At 39.5% G+C, this 19,594-nt stretch overlaps 1 protein-coding gene across 3 annotated transcripts in view; it reads left to right on the forward strand.

The window, feature by feature from the left end:
* Window positions 1-19,594, forward strand: part of CNTRL (centriolin) — an 80,396-nt gene that overhangs the window by 43,951 nt on the left and 16,851 nt on the right. For all 3 annotated transcript variants that reach the window (XM_079790436.1, XM_079790437.1, XM_079790438.1), the window contains 17 exons: window positions 24-169; window positions 976-1,183; window positions 1,679-1,858; window positions 3,980-4,159; window positions 4,912-5,028; window positions 5,314-5,458; window positions 5,917-6,062; window positions 7,882-8,071; window positions 9,365-9,678; window positions 11,603-11,808; window positions 13,561-13,753; window positions 15,727-15,857; window positions 15,994-16,134; window positions 16,237-16,363; window positions 17,334-17,498; window positions 18,253-18,412; window positions 19,454-19,569. In XM_079790436.1, coding sequence (XP_079646562.1) covers window positions 24-169; window positions 976-1,183; window positions 1,679-1,858; window positions 3,980-4,159; window positions 4,912-5,028; window positions 5,314-5,458; window positions 5,917-6,062; window positions 7,882-8,071; window positions 9,365-9,678; window positions 11,603-11,808; window positions 13,561-13,753; window positions 15,727-15,857; window positions 15,994-16,134; window positions 16,237-16,363; window positions 17,334-17,498; window positions 18,253-18,412; window positions 19,454-19,569 — 2,865 coding nt within the window. The remainder of the gene's footprint in view (window positions 1-23; window positions 170-975; window positions 1,184-1,678; window positions 1,859-3,979; window positions 4,160-4,911; window positions 5,029-5,313; window positions 5,459-5,916; window positions 6,063-7,881; window positions 8,072-9,364; window positions 9,679-11,602; window positions 11,809-13,560; window positions 13,754-15,726; window positions 15,858-15,993; window positions 16,135-16,236; window positions 16,364-17,333; window positions 17,499-18,252; window positions 18,413-19,453; window positions 19,570-19,594) is intronic.

Consider the following 19,594-nt stretch of genomic DNA (forward strand, 5'->3'; position numbering starts at 1 on the left):
CCTCATTTTACCTTCCTTCACAGGATGACAATAATCTATTGAAACAGCAACTTAAAGATTTCCAGAATCACCTTAACCATGTGGTTGATGGTTTGATTCATCCAGAAGAAGTGGCAGCTCGTGTGGATGAGCTACGGAGAAAACTGAAATCAGGAGCTGGGGAAATGAGGTAATGGAAAATCAAGACCTCCAAGTATATGGTGGGCCGAGTTGTGAGGTTAGTGATGAACTCACCTTTCCCAGTACAGTAAAATGGCTGAGTTCTTTCGTAAGCTTTTCCTTTATCATATTTCCATAGTTGAGACAAAAGATTGCTTAATTCAAATTGCCTGTCGCTGATTTTTTTTACATTTTAAATATTTTATACTTTTTGGTATTATTTCATTTTAAAAACATAAAGGTTTTAAGAGTCATTCCAGAAAGTTCATTGCATATGGTTAGGAAGTAGAGACACTATGTTCTCCTATTTTAAATAGAGAACAAAATATCAGATGAAACTAAGGCTAATTTAAACATATGATATGGACATTTATTCTTTGAGAAAACGTTGTTAGCCTATGTTTCTAGAGCCGTGGTCGGCAAACTGCGGCTCGCGAGCCACATGCGGCTCTTTGGTCCCTTGAGTGTGGCTCTTCCACAAAATACCATGGCCCGGGCGAGTCTATTTTGAAGAAGTGGAGTTAGAAGAAGTTTAAGTTTAAAAAATTTGGCTCTCAAAAGAAATTTCAATCGTACTGTTGATATTTGGCTCTGTTGACTAATGAGTTTGCCGACCATTGTTCTAGAGTAACTAAGAGTCATTTGATAAAACAATGTTTTTCACTTAGGAGATGCTCAGTAAATTGTTATAGATTGACACCAGTCCCATTCCACACTCTTTTTATTCCTGCACTAATATTATCAGTATGTTTGTACCTGGCATCTAGCATCAAAAAAAAATGTCACATTTATACCATCTTTTTTTCCCCTTACCAGAATCCATAGTCCTTCAGATGTCTTAGGGAAAAGTCTTGCTGATTTGCAGAAACAATTCAATGAAATTCTTGCATGCTCCCAGTGGGAAAGAGAGGAAGCACAAGTAAGAGAGAGAAAACTCCAAGAAGAAATGGCTCTGCAACAAGAGAAACTGGCAAATGGACAAGAAGAGTTCAGGCAGGCCTGTGAGAGAGCCCTTGAAGCAAGAGTAAGAAAAGGGCAAGAGGCAGCTGGAGGGAAGTGTTTGGCAAATATTCGAAATTTTCAGGAAATTACAATGCTCCCTTTCTCGTGTAAATAAAGTATAAAAGTTATTTTCACTCATAACAAGTCAAGCTGGGTGTGACTAAAATTCAACCTGAATATGGCTACTGATGTTAAAATCAGGCTTCTTTGTGAAACTGTGTTTTCCTTGTCCTAGAAGCCAGGGAGATGTTTCTTAACATGCAGGCAAATAATGCCACATTGCTGGAGTAGAGTATGGTGCCAGAATGGGATTTTTCTTGATGTAATTATTTTAATGAGACAAGCATTAAAATGGATGATAGAGAATATTCAAGAGAAAACCATCCCCAGTAACTCTGAGTACAAAATTTTGTTACATTTTTTAGTAAAATGAAATATAATTCCTTCAAAAGCTTTTATTTTGAGTAAAACATATTTTTGCTTAAAAATCATCTTTGAAACTCCCATTTCCTCACAGATTAATTTGGATAAGAGGCAACATGAAGCAAGGATCCAGCAGTTGGAGAATGAAATTCACTATTTGCAAGAAAACCTAAAAAATATGGAGGAAATCCAAGGCCTTACAGATCTCCAACTTCAGGAAGCTGATGAAGAGAAGGAGAGAATTCTGGCCCAACTCCAAGAGTTAGAGAAAAAGGTGGGGAAGACTAGGAAAGTGAGACACATGTGTTCCTGCTGCTTCATCCTCCTGCCCCCAGCAATCAGGCCAGCTGAGAAAGGGGTGTGACCCTCAGTAGCCTCTGGCTGCATTGCGGCCCCCCCCCCCCCCCCCCCCCGTGAAACTTACCGAAGAGAAACCTGGATGTATGTCATCCAATCAAGGGACTGAGACAATAGTGCCATTATAGATGCAAAGAAAGAATTAGAATGCTATGGAGTGACTTTATAGTTGGTTAGGTGGTAGTTAAATGCTATTGTGATGACTTTGCCTCTTTCAAAACCCCTTGCCCAATTGGACACATCTGTGGGAAATTACTTCTAAACTCCTCATCTTTCTTTCTAACACCCTGGCCTCTCTCTGGACTTCTCAATCCTACATAACCATCTTCTCCCATTATCAGATCCTATACCTTGTTTAAATTGTGCCCACCACCTTTGAAATCACAAATTGAAGCATCACTTTGATCATCACCTCTTATCTTATCAGCACCCCCATTCTGACATTTTTCTTTTTTATATATATATTTTATTGATTTTTACAGAGAGGAAGGGAGAGGGATAGAGAATTAGAAACATCGATGAGAGAGAAACATCGATCAGCTGCCTCCTGCACACCTACTGGGGATGTGCCCGCAACCAAGGTACGTGCCCTTGACCGGAATCCAACCTGGGACCCTTCAGTCCGCAGGCTGACGCTCTATCCACTGAGCCAAACCGGTTTCGGCGGATTCTGACATTTTTCAACATTATTGAGAATTTCACTGCATTAGCCCCGCCGTTTCTGTTTGTTAAGCCTTCCTATCTTTATTTTCCTCCTTGTTCAACTTAGATTCCATAGTCTACCACTGTAGTCATTTTTGCAAATATCCTCAAATCCCTTGCCCTTTTCTCCTGTCTGTCTTCTCTGACAAAACTGTAGCTATTTGCTTTCTTTGGGCTTGCAGACAAGCTAAGTATTCCTGGAGGATAAGTTGCCTTTCCAGGCCTAGTGGTATCACTGTAAACTCTTGGTTAACGTACCTTAACTGGGAAACTTTACCCTTTTCTCCAATAAGCTTATTCTCCTATGCTCTATTGTTTCATGTCTTCTCACTCCTCACACCTATCGTCTACCTTCTCCCAGCCTCGGTGAATGACTTGCCTCATACTGAGAGCCCATCAGTCCCCAAGTCTTACTAAGCCTGCCTCCAAAATATAATATATCTGGAATATATGAACTATGTTCTTCTCCAGTGCCACCACCTTCATTCAGCCATCATCTGTCTTCTGGACAACTGCTGTGACCACCTGACAAGTCTCCCACTGCGGCTCATGACCCTGCTCCACAGAGCAGCCAACATGTTCTTTCAGAAATGTGAATTGGCTCTTGTCAGTTCCATCCATGTCTCCCCCATCTCTAGTAGCTTCTGTTGTTCTTATTATAAAGACCAAAATTCTTAAGCTTATGAGGCCCTGCATGATTACCTCTGTTTAGTTCACTCCTTTTCTCAGTATGCTCTTTCCTTCGGCTCATCAAAAATGCCAAGTTCTGTCTTCCCTCCTGGCCTTCTTCGCACCTGCCATTCCCTCTCCTGGACCATGTTCTTTACTATTCTTCTTCCTGACTGCCGCCTTCCCACCAATCTAGGTCTCCCTGCTTTTCTCTCAGACAGTGCTCTGTTCTGTCCCTTGATAGCACTAATCACTTTTAGTTATTTGTCTCTGTAGGTGTTTAATGACTCTCCTAAGCTCCTTGAGGGCAGCAGCCAAATCTGTTTTCTTTGCCACCATATGCCTACGGCCTGACTCAGTGATTCAAAGCAGGTAGTCCATCACTTGGTGATAGTGCCAAGAAATGTTTTTCCAATCAGTGAATGAATTTATAATCACTAAGATTCTTGACTAAGAAGACTGATTTCATTCTAAGTTTATCTTACAGTTTTGAGATGATTTTATTTATTCATTCACTTAGTGAGTATTTATGGAACACCTACTATGTACCAGGTATTGTTCTAGACATGGGGTATGTAGCAGTGAATAGTGTCCCTGCCCTAATATTAATTACATATTAACTCTTGTTACCAAATGATTCATATGTTTAATATTTCTTTTATTTTAGAAGAAACTTGAAGATGCCAAATCTCAGGAGCAGTTTCTTGGTCTAGATAAAGAATTAAAGAAACTAAAAAAAGCAGTGGCTGCCTCTGATAAGCTAGCCACAGCTGAGCTCACCATTGCTAAAGACCAGCTTAAGTCCCTTCATGGAACTGTTATGAAAATTAACCAGGAACGAGCAGAGGTGAGTTCACGTGTACAGAACAAGTTTCCACCAGTGCTGCTGCTGTCAAAAAACATAACAACTTGTATTACTGATCTTCTTACAGACTTTGGCTATTTATTAAACCACTATAAAGTTGTATGTTTCCTTTCAGACCTGCAGATTGCATTTCTCCTCTCACAGCCCTGCCATGGGTCCTGCACTCTATTGAATCCTGAAAGGAACCATCAAATGAAACATACCATCCCTCCCTCAAAGTGTAGGGATCTGCTTAGGGAGATAGCTGTCTTTGCAGACCCAAGTAAAGGTCTTAAAGGCTCACCTTGTAATCCTCCTGAATCTCAGACTTTTCATCTTGTGCAGTCAGATGATTAATATGTTCCCTCATAGGGCTGTTTTGACTCCTGACTGAGATAATGTCTGATACAGTCTTTATAGAATGCAAATGCTAATGAGATTAAGACAGTAGATCATAGGAGAGAATCTAATGATGAGAGTCCATAGAGACACCAGTCATGGAAGACTGTAGAACAGTGAAGGAAAAATTGAGCCCTGCTCACTTCTGATGCAGCACCCTACTCCACCCATAGAGGGGTGGAGCAGCCTGCCAGGTGATGGGAACAGCAGAGGACAAGGTGGGACTTGGCATCACATGTACATGGGATAGCCAGGCAGGCAATCTGATGAAATCAGAGGAATCAAACTAGGAGGGAGAAGAAAAGAAAACAACCTATGAGAACTGTGGTGCCTTACTCATACCTCTGTCCCAATAGGAGTTGCAGGAAACAGAGAGGTTCAGCAGAAAGGCCATGCAAGCAGCCAGGGATCTGACTCGAGCAGAAGCAGAGATCGAACTCTTACAGAATCTTCTCAGGGGTAAAGAGGAGCAGGTCAGTGCTGGTACCTTGAGACTTCCTCCTGATTGGGTCCTTGTCAGTTCCTAAAAGATTGATCACTGGAGGGGACATCACAAATGATTTTGAATTGCAGTCACTAGTCAGTGCTTTATTTTCTGTGTGCCAAGCACAGTATAGTTTAACTATAAGGAGTGAGGCAGTTTCCTTGTTAGTAAAGTGTACTAAGTAAAAATTCTAGAATTACAGTCAGTGGCAAGAATAAGTGCAATATGTGAAAGAATATTCATTGGGAACTGTGTGTGTCTGATTTCTCAATAGTTTCGTATTGAGATCGAGAAAGCAGATGTAGATACCACAGGAGCAGACTCACAGGTACTGGAAATGGAGAAGCTGAATGAGACCATGGAGAGGCAAAGGACAGAGATCGCAAGGCTGCGGAACTTACTAGACCTCACTGGGGCCGGTAAAGTATTGGCCTTTGTGGTAGTGGTACTGTAGTTCTAAAATTAAAATTTTTTTTTTGGCTTTTGACCTTTAGAAAATTTATTTAACTGTTACAGATCAGTTCTATGCTTGATTTACCAGCTGTGATAATTAGCTTAATAAATAAAAGAAAATTAAAAATTTTTTATGTAAGTATAGTATTGTATTAAAGGATTTGATCACAAAGAGATGAGATTATTTTTGTATTTTCAAAATAAATAATGTTTACAAATCTGTTTATTTTCTTTCTCTGGCTTACTTTATAAGTGAACAACAGAAGGCTATGTTTGTGCTCTTTAAATGTTAGCTAGGCAGGCTGAAAGTCAGCTTTGAGGAATTGATAAAAGTCATTGACTCTCATCGAATCACTTGTATTTTGAGAGAGGAAGGAAGTAGATGGTTTCATAGCCAACTTTATATAAAGGCTTTCCTTTACAGATAAAGGAAACTTTGAAAACATTTTGGAAGAAATTGCTGACCTTCGACGTGAAGTTTCTTGTCAGAATGATTACATCAGCAGCATGGCAGATCCTTTCAAAAGACGAGGCTATTGGTACTTTATGCCGCCACCATCATCATCAAAAGTAGGAAGTCTGTGGTGCTGGGAGTATATACTGAATTTTCTTGAAGAAAGTGTGACAGTGTTCTTTTCCCCAAATTTGTGAACAGGGTTCAAGAACACATATCTAGGCTAAGCCATGCATTGAGGTTTTAAGTCTTTTCCATATTTGAGATGAAAGTAGGGCCTTCCCAAGGAATGTGGCAGTTACCCATTCATGCTTATGTGGTATAGTGTGGGGTCCCTGATTGGGAATCCTATAAGGGGATAAGATGACTTGAGCCCAGAGGGCCTGTTAAAACGTGGGTATAGAATTGTGCAGATACTCAGAAAAATAGGCATCTGGATTTCATTTCATTTTAACTAACATTCATTCAGTGGTTACTGAAATCTAGTGCTAGGCAATGGTTGGGGACCATGATGAATGATATAGCCTCTGCTCTCAAAGAGCTCATGGGCTGGCAGGGAAGGCAGGCACACCAATGTAATTACAAAGCGGTGACATGCATGTGACAGCAGACTTGACCTGTGTACTCTGGTTGCAGAGAGGTGTGAAGGATTCACTTTGTGGGGAGTTCAGGAAGGAAGGCTTCACAGGCAGGGTGGTGAAGTCAACACTTAGCAAACATTAAGGAACTGGCTTTTAGGAAGGAGGGAACATCTTTTGTGGAAGTAACCTGTGGGGCTGGAGGGTTGGATGGGAACAATGAAAGGTGAAGCTGGGAAAGTAGATTGGGGTCATGCTTTTTAAAAAGGGCTTAAAAAATCCCTTGCACTTAATTATGTAGGCCTTGGGAAACTGTGCATTGTGATGGTGGTAATATGATCAGAGCTATAGTTTAGGACAAATAATTGGGCTGAGTATGGAGGCTAGACTTGTAGTGGCTGAACTCTGTGTGAAGCTGTTTGAACACATTCAGTTGAAGGATAGAGACTAGAGCTAGAGCAGTGGGACTAGATCAGAAGAGATGGCATTGAATGATGTTCAGGAGACAAAATGGTCAGGGCTTGAGACCTGAATATGGTGTGGAGAGTGAGGAGAGGACTATAAGGAGCACTCCTCGAAAGCAAGGGGCTGAGTAACATCTTGCCAGATTTAGCTGACAAGCATCAGTCAGAGAAGCAGTGTGACATGCTAGGATCCTAGGGCTGTGTAGACTTAATCAGCACCCCAAAGAGCAGATTCTGAGATTCTTCACTCAGAAAACTAAAGGAAGCCAACATCCTTGGCACAACCAGGGCTGGTGGTGGAAGCAGTGTGGGTGAGGATTTGGAGGATAGACCTACGACTGGATAGACCATCTCCTTAGAGAAAGAGCAGCACTTTAAAGCCATGCCAAGCTCCCAGGGCAGCAGGAGGCAAATATCCCCAGATTCCCTTGAAAGTTGACTGGTGTATTTTGCTTCAGTTGCTGGGCAATCAAGGACAAGGCAAAAGAAGAGAAACCACTAGGAAAGATAAGTCCTGGAATAGTGAGGCAGACACCCAGGCATTTTACCTGATCATGTAATCACATCTCACTTCTATTTGTGAAAAGTGAGAATTGTGATATATGAAAAAATAGTTTTGTTGCTACATCTCAGTTTTGCTCTAGATTTTATTTCTCCCAATCAACCTTTTCATTTGTAGCTAGAGGCCTGGTGCACGAATTCGTGCATGAGTGGCAGGGTGGAAGGGACCGCTTGGGGGTGGGGCCAGCTGGAGGGAGGGGCTGCGGGTGGTTGGACGGACGGCCCTGCCCCCTGGTCAAACTCCAGGTCAAACTCCCAGTCGAGGGGACAGTTTGCGTATTAGCCTTTTATTATATAGGATAGATAGTGTGCTCTACTGTCATTTGTTTTAGGTTTCCAGCCACAGTTCCCAGGCCACCAAGGACTCTGGTGTTGGCCTAAAGTACGCAGCCTCAACTCCTATTAGAAAACCGCATCCTGGGCGGTCAGATGGGAAGGAAGGCAGTGGACCTCCACCTGCCTCAGGATACTGGGTTTATTCTCCCATCAGGAGTGGGTTACATAAATCGTTTTCAAATAGAGGTAAGTTAGGTCACACAAGGTAGATGTATTTCTCTTGCCTGTTTAATAACTTTTTATTGGTTCCCTGAAATCCATAAGACACAATCCAAACTCCTTAGCTTGCTCTGCAAGGACCTTTGTGACTTGGTCTTGGCCAGTGTCCTCTTGTCCTTTTATCTCACCTCCCATCACTCTCCCACACATCAGCCATATCCAGCTGCCTAAGATTCAGCATGCTATGTTTTCAGACCTCCATGTTTAAGCCCTCTGTTTGGAATGACCTTTTTCTTCCTTCCTCTCCCACACCTATTTCTACTTATCCAGGTCCTCAAACACCACTCCTTTTATGGAGCCTTCCTCTACCCTGTCTCACCCAGGCAGACTGAGCCGCTTCTTTGCCTGTGCTCCTGGAGTGTGGCAGCTTACATCCTCGAATCATGGCATTAATATGCTTGACTAAAATAAAGTGTTAGAAGTCTATTTTCTAAAGCTTTGTGGGAATGAGTCAGACCTGGGGTAAATCTTGGGTCTCTCACTAAGTAGCTGTATGACCGTAGGCAAATTATTTAGCTACTCTGAAACTGTAAATCTTTAAAGTGGAAGTACCACCTTCTGAGAATTTGTTCATTCAGGACCTGTTTATTGAGTGCCTGCTGTGTGCTAGGTTCTCTGTCATCAGTGATAAACATAGTTCCTGCTTGGTAAGTAAGTAAATCAACACCTTAGAGAGTGCTGTGCATTGTGATGGTGGTAAATGCTGAGAGCTGAGGGATTTCATAGCATATCTCCTTTTACATCGAGCGAAGCAGGCACCCAAATGGTTGCTGAATAAATGAATGAATGAAGACAAGGGGAAAAAAACAAAACCAACACAAACCAATAGATAGGCATAAGAAAAACTCAGGTATCGGCCATTGAAAATAATTTTGAATCCCTGTTTTCATCTGCTTTTCAAAATTGCTTTTACCTTTTTTTTTATAGAATTTTATTCTAAGATTTCTGGTATCTGGCCTAAATGCTGCTGTTTTCTGCTAAATTTGTTTACCTAGTAAGCCATGGGGGTAAAACACTCTTCTTTTTTTTTTTTAATTTAAATTCTTTATTGTTTAAAGTATTACATAAGTCTCCTTTTCCCCCCATTGACCTCTCCCTGGCCACCCGCCCCCACCCCCCCCCCCCCAGCACGTGCCCTTCACCCTCTCCCACTCCCACCCGCCACCTCCGTCTGTGTCCATTGGTTTTGCTCATATGCATGCATACAAGTCCTTTGGTTGATCTCTTACCCCCTCACCTCTTCTGTTTATTTCTTTCAAGATGCAGACAGTAGAGGAGACAGCCCAGAAGAGAGCGAGCTGGATGACCAGGAGGACCACCCATTTGTGCCTCCTCCTGGATACATGATATACACTGTGTTTCCTGATGGCTCTCCTGTGCCCCAGGGCATGGCCCTGTATGCACCACCTCCTCCCTTGCCCAACAATAGCCAACCTCTCACGCCTGGCACTGTTGTTTATGGCCCACCTCCTTCTGGGGTTCCCATCGTTTATGGACCTCCACCCCCCAACTTCTCCATCCCCCTCATCCCTGTGGGCGTGCTGCATTGCAACGTCCCGGAACACCGTAACTTAGTAAGTGCAAAGATATAAGACCCCCTATTCATACTGCTTCCATGGGAGACTGAATAAGGTTACTTAATAAATTGGCCTACTTATGAATGGATTATATCCCCAAAGTATGTTTGTAAGGCTGTTTAGAACTGAGCAACCATTCTCTTATTAAAATACTGGACAGGATTTAGGGTACCAGATCAGTCTACAAACCAGGTTTATAGAACAAAATAGTACAGAAAATAATCATTTTTAGAAAGCTTATATGTTTTTCTACTGATGAGTACTATATTAATGTGTATGTGTAAGTATATTCATATATGAGTGCCTGTACTTATACACATACATGTGTTTATATGTGTGTATATCCATACACATATGGATGAGTAGCACACAGCAAAGTTTTGATGGGGATTATTTCTGGGTGGTGAGGTTTATTGATTATTATTTCTTTTCATAGTTTTTTTTTTTTGTACACAGAATTTTGTATCTGTTTGTCCCCTTTAATGTTGCAAGCATTTCCCCACGGTTTTACAAATGCTTCTAAATAGTATGACTGCACAACATTTATTTGTAGGCACTATGGTTTGCTTTACTATGTGTAAATTTTTACTATAGCTCATGTTCTTTTCTTAGTTTAGATTCCAAGCAATGATTATTTCCTAATCACTAGCTTACCTTATAACTTTATGGTTCTAAAAAAATAAAATTTATTTTACAAGCTCCTCCTCCAAACTCAAGACACCTGGAGCGCTTTATTTTTTTTCCTTTTCTTCTTAGCAGATTGAAAAGAAGGGAAGGTAAAGGATAGGACACTTGGGTGTCAGCCACCATCCCATTTTAATAGGTCAGACTAGTTTTAGAGGGACTGTGTGCATTCATATGGTTAAAAATGATAATCATTCACATTGTCTTGAAGTTTTTCAATGCACATCGAGTTTTAGCATTTCTATTGGTTCAGTGTTTGATAATCTCTTAAGCTGGTTCTTTTACCCCCCAGTAGTACCCAGCTGTTTCTATAGTTTCCCAGGTGCACTTTTTTTTTTGTTAAAGAATAGTTTATTGATTTTTAGAGAAAGAGGAAGGGAGAGGGAGAGAAACATTGATAGGCTGCCTCCTGCATGCCCCTTATCAGTATAGAGCTGCAACCCAGGCATGTGCCCTGACCTGGAATGGAACCGGCAACCTTTCAGTGCATGGGAGGACGCCCAACTAACTGAGCCACACCAGCAGGGCTCCCAGGTGTACTTTTACACCTCCGTATAATGTGTACATGTTATTTCCTCAGCTTAGGTCTTTCCCATATCATTTGTTCTTCAAAACCCAGGCAAAACACCTCTTCCTCTGGTCAGCCTGCTCATAGAGCTTCTCTCCCATGTGCCCAGAGGAGCGAGAGGCCTGTATCTCTTCTGCTAGATGCTGAACTCTGGAGGCAGAGGTGTCCACAAGAGGTACTTGGTGAATGTTTATCAACCATAGTTAGACTGATGGAAAAGTCTAAAGTTTTATTAATACACTCATTTCATCTATGACTTGTGAAAAAATTGTCTTGACTTACTTTTTCTTCATATACTGAAGCTTTAAAAACTACCACCATTTTCAGGTCAGATATGCCACTTTATTTATTTATTTATTTTTTTAAATATATTTTATTGATTTTTTACGGAGAGGAAGGGAGAGGGACAGAGAGCTAGAAACATCGATGAGAGAGAAACATTGACCAGCTGCCTCCCGCACATCCCCCACCGGGGATGTGCCCGCAACCAATGTACATGCCCTTGACCGGAATTGAACCTGGGACCCTTCAGTCCGCAGACCGTCGCTCTATCCACTGAGCCAAACCGGTTTCAGCCAGACATGCCACTTTAACCATATTTAATTTCAGCTTTTGGGCAGGAAAGAGGGAAAACATGACGTTTCAATATTGCATTTTTTCTTGGTTTAGGAGAGTGAAGTTTCTAGATTGGAAGACATAACGCAGCATTTAAAATCAAATAAATGGGAACAGTGGATGAGAGTATCCAAGCAGCAGTCTGAGAAAGAAATGGAAGAACTGCATCATAATATTGATGGTCTTTTGCAAGAGAAGAAAGACTTAGAGCATGAAGTAGAAGAATTACATAGAACCATCCAGAAGCATCAACAGCGAAAGTAATTAGCCATTTTATTTTTATAATTCAGATGATTATAATATTTGTTCATTAAGATAACCTGAATCAGTGTTGTCCAATAGAACTTTCTATGATCTTGAAAATGTTCTAGATTTGTATTGTCCAAAGCAGTAGTCACAAAGCCACATGTGGCTATTGAGTATGTGAAATGTGGCTAATGGAACTGAGGAACAGAATTTAATTTAAATTAATTTAATATCCACATGGTGATTACCATATTGGACAGTGTAAGCTTCAAGTCTTTTAGCCAGTAATTCAAATCAACTCTTCTTATAGTCCCTCTTGGAAAATGGCACAACCATTCCCCCTCCCCCGTTACCCTGCCAGGTGTTGTCAACATCTCCCTTTCCCTCACTCCCCCCAGCATCCAGCTAGTCTCCAAGTCCTACTGACTCTACTCAAAAGAGCTCTGAATCTGGACCCCTTCTTTGATCTCCACTGCACTGGCCTTTAATCAGTTTCATCCTAGGTCATTGCATTAGCTTCCACACTGGCCTTCTACATCTTAATCTCTTTTTTTCCTTCTACCTGTTGACTTGGTTACATATCTCACTGTACCACTCATCTGTGTGACTCTCAGTCCCATCAGAATGTACCCCACCCACCAAGATCTGAATCCTGCCTGCCTTTTTCATCCTGCTGTCCCACACACAGTGTTTGTTCTGGCTCTACTTACTTTGCTGTGGTTTCCCTAAGCACCACATTTTCTTCTGCCTCCCCACTGTTACACATACTGTCCTTTGTCTGAAATGGCTTCATTACTCTAACCCTGCCTAACTCCTACCTGTCTTCCAAGACAAAGGGCAAGGATTCCCTTTTACACAAAGTCTTTCTCATCTTGGGCTCTCACAATTTGGGGTTGGCAGCCTTGGGCATAGTACTGTTCACACCATGTTTTAAGGAACAGAGGAGGACGGTAGCTGGGCCTCCCTTTCTGTGCCGCAGCACCTGGCATAGGGTCTGTGAATGAATGCAGTATCTGCGGAGTGGGTCACTTATGTAGAAGCTCCTCTTCTGCAGTAGGCCGTGGATTATGACAATTCCCCAGTTTTTGTCATTTAAGCCAGACTGGCCCAAGCTACCAGGGTTGAGGGGAGTCCTGTGAAGGACACAGAGGTGAGTGAGATATGGTCTCTGCCTTCTAACAGACCTGGCAGGGAAAAGCAAAGACTTTTGGATAAGATGTTTGAGGGTTTGGGAATGTTTATTTCTATTATTTTTATAGGTGTATATGTGAGGGATAATTTTTTGAGGAGGATGGCAGGGCAGTGGGATAACCGCTTCTTTTCCCAGATATAAAAGTGTAACTTAAATGATCATTTTAGGGAATTTGATAACATAAAAATGTTCAAAGGAAAAAGTAAAAGTTTCTATATACCTCCATTTAAAGATAAATCTGTGAATATATTGATAGATTTACTTTCAATTTTTTTTTCTTTTGCCATAGATGGTCTTGTTTTCAAGTAATTTTGACAAGATAGCCTTGAGTTACCGAACCCTGTATCACGTCAGATATTGTCACTGTGCTTATTCTAGCAGAACAGACGAAATTAGGCAGTCTTTGGGGCTAGCTGTCTCTTGAAGGATAATTTTGAGGGAATGGATCATTATTGTGGTAGTGGTTTTATTTTTATTCCACAGAAGAATAGAAATATCCACATTGGTTTAGGCTCAAAGTGTCTGTATTATAACATTTAAAATACTTTGATGTGCGTGTATATGATTTTTTTAGAGATTTCATTGATGGAAATGTGGAGAGTTTTATGAATGAACAAGAAATGGAAGAATCACTCAAACACCATGAGGATATTGTAGATGAAATTGAGTGTATTGAGAAGACCCTTCTGAAACGTCGAGCAGAGCTCAGGGAAGCTGATCGACTGCTGGCGGAAGCTGAGAGTGAACTTTCATGCACAGAAGAGAAAGTATGTTCAGTTGTGGTTTGGGGTGAGACAGCTTACTGTTGTCAGCATGAAGGATTAGAAAGAAAATGTGATAAGATTAAAGTTGTCCAAGTCAGACAGCCATGTTGTAGGCTAGTAGATGCTGCTAGTTTAGGGGCTATGAAAATTTGGGCAAGTCACTTAAGTCCCTGAGCTTTGCTTTCCTCATACTTAAATTCAGATTAAGAATACCAATGCTGTTAAATATTAATTAAATGAAGTAGCATAGTTAAAGCTTCTGAAGTCATTAGTTCCTAATACTTGCCACTTCCTTATCTATGTGAGTCTTTGTTTATTTGGTTTGATATCTGTAATTATTAAATACATCAATCTTATATTTTTATAAAGCAACATTGTACCTTACAGGACTCCTAGTCTTACTTTGTCCTCTAAGTTGATAAGGATATAAAAAATCAAATATTTTTTTGTCTGAGATAATATTGGATATTTTATTTATTTTCATTTTACCTTCCTGGCAACCATGTAAAGTGATTGTTAGCCAGTTGACAGATGTAGCTCAGAGAGGCTGTTAACTGGCCCAGGGTCACACAGTTAAGGTTCTGTCTCACCGAGAGAGCTTTTTTTCAGTTAGGTGAGAATTTCAGGATAAAGTCCCATACCCGCATGGAGCAACTTCAGGAATTACTATTTTTTAAAATTTATTTATTTATTTTTATTATTTTTTTATATTATTTAAAAATGGATCGGTTTAAAGAACAGAAATCTATTACCCAAGAATGGAAATGAATGACTTATTAAAGAAATTCTTTGAGTGATGGTTTTAATAAGAATGGAAAACTATCCTCATCTCTTTTCAAATGATCAGTTCCTTCTTCTGTCACGTGTTATATTACTGTGAGAGAAAATAGGTGTGAGCAGGACTAGAGAAAAACTTATCACTGGCATATAAAAGGAAATTGATGATACCAGAGGTGGGCAGAGATAGTAAGTGAACCAAAGCTAAGCTCTTCTCCCTTCATCTTCCCAAAATGACTCAGGGAGGCAGCTTGCTAAGGAGGAAGAGGAAGGGAGAAATGCTATATTTTGTAAGGAATGTGCCAGACAAGTTAAAACTTGACATGGAAAGAGACAAAAACAAACAAACAAAAAACTACTTGGAAAGAGTGGCATTCTGGAGTGCATACCAAGCTTTGTTCAGTGCTTTGCTGATGAAACTGACAGAAACCAGTCCCCATAGGGGGCATGCAAGAAGCAGCCAATCAATGATTCTCTCTCATCATTGATGTTTCTATCTCTCTCTCCCTCTCTCTTCCTCTCTGAAATCAAAAAAATATATATTTTTAAAGTATTTAATATCTGTGTTTGTCAGCCATAATTAAATCATCTTTAGATTGTTCAGGTTTTACTTAACATGATAATAGCTAGAGTACAGCCAGCATCTCTGTGTGGAGGGAATATTAGTAAAATCACTTCATTGCTACTTAATTGGGTAGATATTTTTAATTGAAAAAAAGTAACATATAATAATATTACAGATTATTTCTTAAATAAGATCATCCAGTCTCATTACCCTTAAATGATTATTTTTATTTTTGTATAGCCTTTCTGTCTTTGATGACACAGATATAGTTTTACATAGTTGCTCTTACAGTGCTTGTAAAATTTTAAGTCATCATAATATCATTAACATTCTCCCTTGTTGCTATATTGTCACTCTATTTTAAAGGCTGCACAGTATTCCATTGTGTTGATACATTAACACTTGTTGAATATATTATTTGTCCACTTATATAATTTCCAATATACATTGAGTATTTCTGTGTGGTAGTTATTTACTTCTGAATTTTTTTCTGAGAATTGGACAGTCACAGTGAATGAACATTTAAAGTTTTTCTGTATTGCCTTGTTTGCCAAGAGTTATACCAATTTACACTACCAATAGCTGTAAGAGAAGTCTGTAACTGAATTGCTTTTAATGATAGTTTGTTTTCTAGACAAAAAATGCTGCTGAAAAGTTCGCTGATGCCAAGAGAAAGTTATTGCAAACTGAGAAAGATGCTGAGGAATTAGAAAGGAGAGCTCAGGAAACTGCTGTCAACCTTGTCAAAGCCGACCAGCAGCTCAGGTAGGTGGAATCCCTCAGCCATTGATATATTCAGTGAGATGAATGAAAAGTTTAGTTCTAAGAGGATAATAATTGATTTATGATAAATAGTGCATGTTACGTCTAAGGGCCTTGGAGAAATAAATCGATGTTTTAGATTGATCCAGGCTGACACAAAGGATTTGGAGCAGCACAAAATCGAACAAGAAGAAATCTTGGAAGAAATAAACAAGGTTGTTGCAGCAAAAGACTCAGACTTCCAGTGTCTAAACAAGAAGAAGGAAAAACTGACCGAAGAGTAAGTATTCCGGCCTCTATGGGGCTTCAAGGGGCTTGTGCTGGTAGACAGATTGGGGGTCAGTCTCCATTTGGATCTGCTCTATTATTGTGTGCTTTGTAGGTTGCAGAAACTGCAAAAAGACATCGAGGCCGCAGAACGCAGTGAGGATCATCACTTGCAGGTCCTTAAAGAGTCAGAGACCCTCCTGCAGGCCAAGAGGGCAGAGCTGGAGAAGCTGAAAAGCCAGGTATGGCAACAGATGCCTTGAATAACCAGTGCATGCTGCTTTGAAACCTACATTCATGTGATGATTATAAAAAGTAATACATGTTTGTAGAAAAGACTGGAAAATACAAAATAAAACTTAAAGCATAAGTGAGACTATATATCGTAGAGGTTAAGAGTAGAGTCCAACCCAAGTTTTAATCCTAACTCAGTAAAACATGTTATTGAGTAAAAGGAGTCTCAGAACAGGATATACTCAGATCATTTATGTTAAATCTGTTTACTTATGTTTGTATTTGTAATCTATACCAAAGTACAAAAGGAGTCATTTGATAAGGGGGGGCTGTGAGGATTTTCCATTTTCTCTCTTTTGCATTTTTGCTTTTTCTGTAAATAAATATGTGTTGCTCTTAAAATTATACGCAATTTTTAAAAATATATATTTTATTGATTTTTTACAGAGAGGAAGGGAGAGAGATAGAGAGTTAGAAACATCGATGAGAGAGAAACATCGATCAGCTGCCTCCTGCACACCCCCAATGGGGATGTGTCGCAACCAAGGTACATGCCCTTTACCAGAATCGAACCTGGGACCCTTGAGTCTACAGGCCAACGCTCTATCCACTGAGCCAAACCGGTTAGGGCTATACGCAATTTTTAAATTTACAAAATGAATACATTTTAAAAATCCCTGCCTAACTTCCATTGTCAAAGTAGTTGTCAAATGGAATAAGGTAGAGATAGGAAAGTTCTTTAAAAACCATAACCTGAGGGATCATTATTCTACCACTTTTGCTTTTGGTATGATTTGAGTGATTTTACATATGTGAGCTCAAGGTCTTTATTAGGCATTTCATGCCTGTTTCCACGCCTGGCTTTTCTCACTCTTGCAACCCGGGTAATTATAATTAGGCTAGCTCCTAATGTCTCCCCACAATTTTTAGGTTGTGGCCTTTGTCAAGCTTTATATTCTTCACTTTTCTTCAATGCAGGTGACAGCTCAGCAGCAGGAGATGGCTGTCTTGGACAGGCAGTTAGGGCATAAAAAGGAGGAGCTGCATCTACTCCAAGAAAGCATGGTCCAGGCCAAAGCTGACCTCCAGGAAGCCCTGACACTGGGCGAAACTGAAGTAACTGAGAAGTGCAATTACATTAGGGTATGTTTCCCAGTGGATTTTCTTAAGAGTCCTAGGATAGTGCTTGGCTACAGGTTTATTTTGAGATATTTTTATAGGTTCCCTCCCAAATGCAAATGTAAATTTCCAAATCTTGACTCTTCTGTATCATCAGTTTGGTGGTGTGTTGTATAGCTATGCTGTGGTTGTCATGTGTAGCTCCCCAGTAATGTTTTCTGGACGTGCCCAAGGCGTCTGCCTCTGTACTTTCCTCATACTTGTTCTTTTCCAGGAATTCTCTTTCTGAGTATGTCCAGATCTTACCTATTTTTCTTGGTTCAGATTCATGCCACTAAGACTTCCCTGACTTTTCCTTTACCCTGGAAGGAGTTTCTCTCTCTTTTGAATTTCGTAGCACTCTACATGTTTCCTAGGGCATCTTAGCCTTTCCTGATCTTGTTTATGTCCCCAGCCTTACTTCCCCACAAGGCATGAAGCCCCTGGAGGGCAGGAGAGATACCTGAATCAGTCTTTTTTCTCCGCAACACATTGCCTTGCACATGGCAAATGTTACAAATACATTTTAAATGAAGAGAGTATGTTACCTTTTTACTTCTACTATACAGAAATATGGTGGTGTAAAATACAGTGTTGTTCTTGACATAAAAGGCAAAAATGAGCTTGTTTCCAAATTAGAATTTTTATAAAATGAGACAGTAACAGAACTGATATTAGTTTCCATTCATAATTTTGTGAAGGCAGGAGGTGACTTTTTATTTTTTATTTTTTTGCACAGGAAGTAAAATCTCTTCTGGAAGAAATGAGTTTTCAAAAAGGAGAACTGAATGTCCAAATTAGTGAAAAAAAAACTCAACTTACTCTTATAAAGCAGGAAATTGAAAAAGAAGAAGAAAATCTTCAGGTAGTGTTAGGGCAAATGTCTAAACATAAAACTGGTAAGTTTAAAGGAAAACAATCATATAAAGGTCTGAGGTTGGAAATGTCTATATTCCAGGTCATAGAAGAAAAATTGTCAAATAAACCTCTTTTAAAAGTTAATCTTACAGATTATAAAAGGAAAATGATATTTTCTGCCATTCAAATTGATAGTTTATTTAAAAGCAAAATAATCATATTCCTTGCTGACCAACTTGTAGGCTATTGGTCAAAGTATAAATTGGAACACTCTCCCAGTTTCAAGACTCTTATAATTCCTACCTATTGCACCAATTAGCCCATTTCTAGTTATCTAAAGAAGGTAAGCATTTATGCCCATCACGGGAATATTTCTTTTTAAAGAGAAGCCTTTACTTCCTTGTTTCACAAATTAAGCTGCCTGAGTTGTTTACTTGCAGCAAAATTTATGACAAAATTTGGAAACATGACCACTTTAAAAGCTGTATTTTTAAAATGTAATGACAAGTAAAAATGCTGGTGTGGAGAGTGAACAAAAAAGGTAAAAACTGAATATAGAGTCTAGTCTGAATTCATTTAAAAATGTGTTTGTGTGTCTATGTGCTCTGGGAAGGAAATACATCAAAATGTTACTGGATTAGATGGTGGGATAATGATGGGTTTTTTCTTTTATGCTTTTTTCAAATTTTTTATAGTTAGCAAATATTTTTATAATAAGAAAAAAGAGTTACTATTTAAAAATCTATATTTCAAGGGAAAAGAGTTGTTATATGTAAATCTCAACTTACATATTGTAAAGTTCTTCCTATTTGTCTAAAATTCTTTTAGGTAGGATTAATGCCTTTAGAACTAGATCTTTGTTAAATGTTTTTTTATTAAAATGTTTTGTTAACATTAATGCTTAGCAATACTTTTAAATGATTTTTTTCATTAAAAATACAATTAGCTCCATTAATTCAGCACAACAATTTTTTTTTATTATCTTTTGTTTCTAGTATCAGTCAATAGCATTGTTTTCAGTTTCACTTTATAAATGTTTCCAAATTCAATTGATAGCATGGACCATGTTTTGTTTCTGTTAGAACTAAAGAATATTCTGGACATGCTGCACCTTGAAAACAATGAGCTACAAGGTTTGAAGCTACAGCATGACCAAAAGATGTCTGAGTTAGAGAAGACTCAGGTTGAAGTATTAGAGGTAATAAACAAAGCTGTTTTACCAA

This window comes from Cnephaeus nilssonii, assembly GCF_951640355.1.
Source record: "Cnephaeus nilssonii genome assembly, chromosome: 14".
In the NCBI taxonomy this organism is placed as follows: domain Eukaryota; kingdom Metazoa; phylum Chordata; class Mammalia; order Chiroptera; family Vespertilionidae; genus Cnephaeus; species Cnephaeus nilssonii.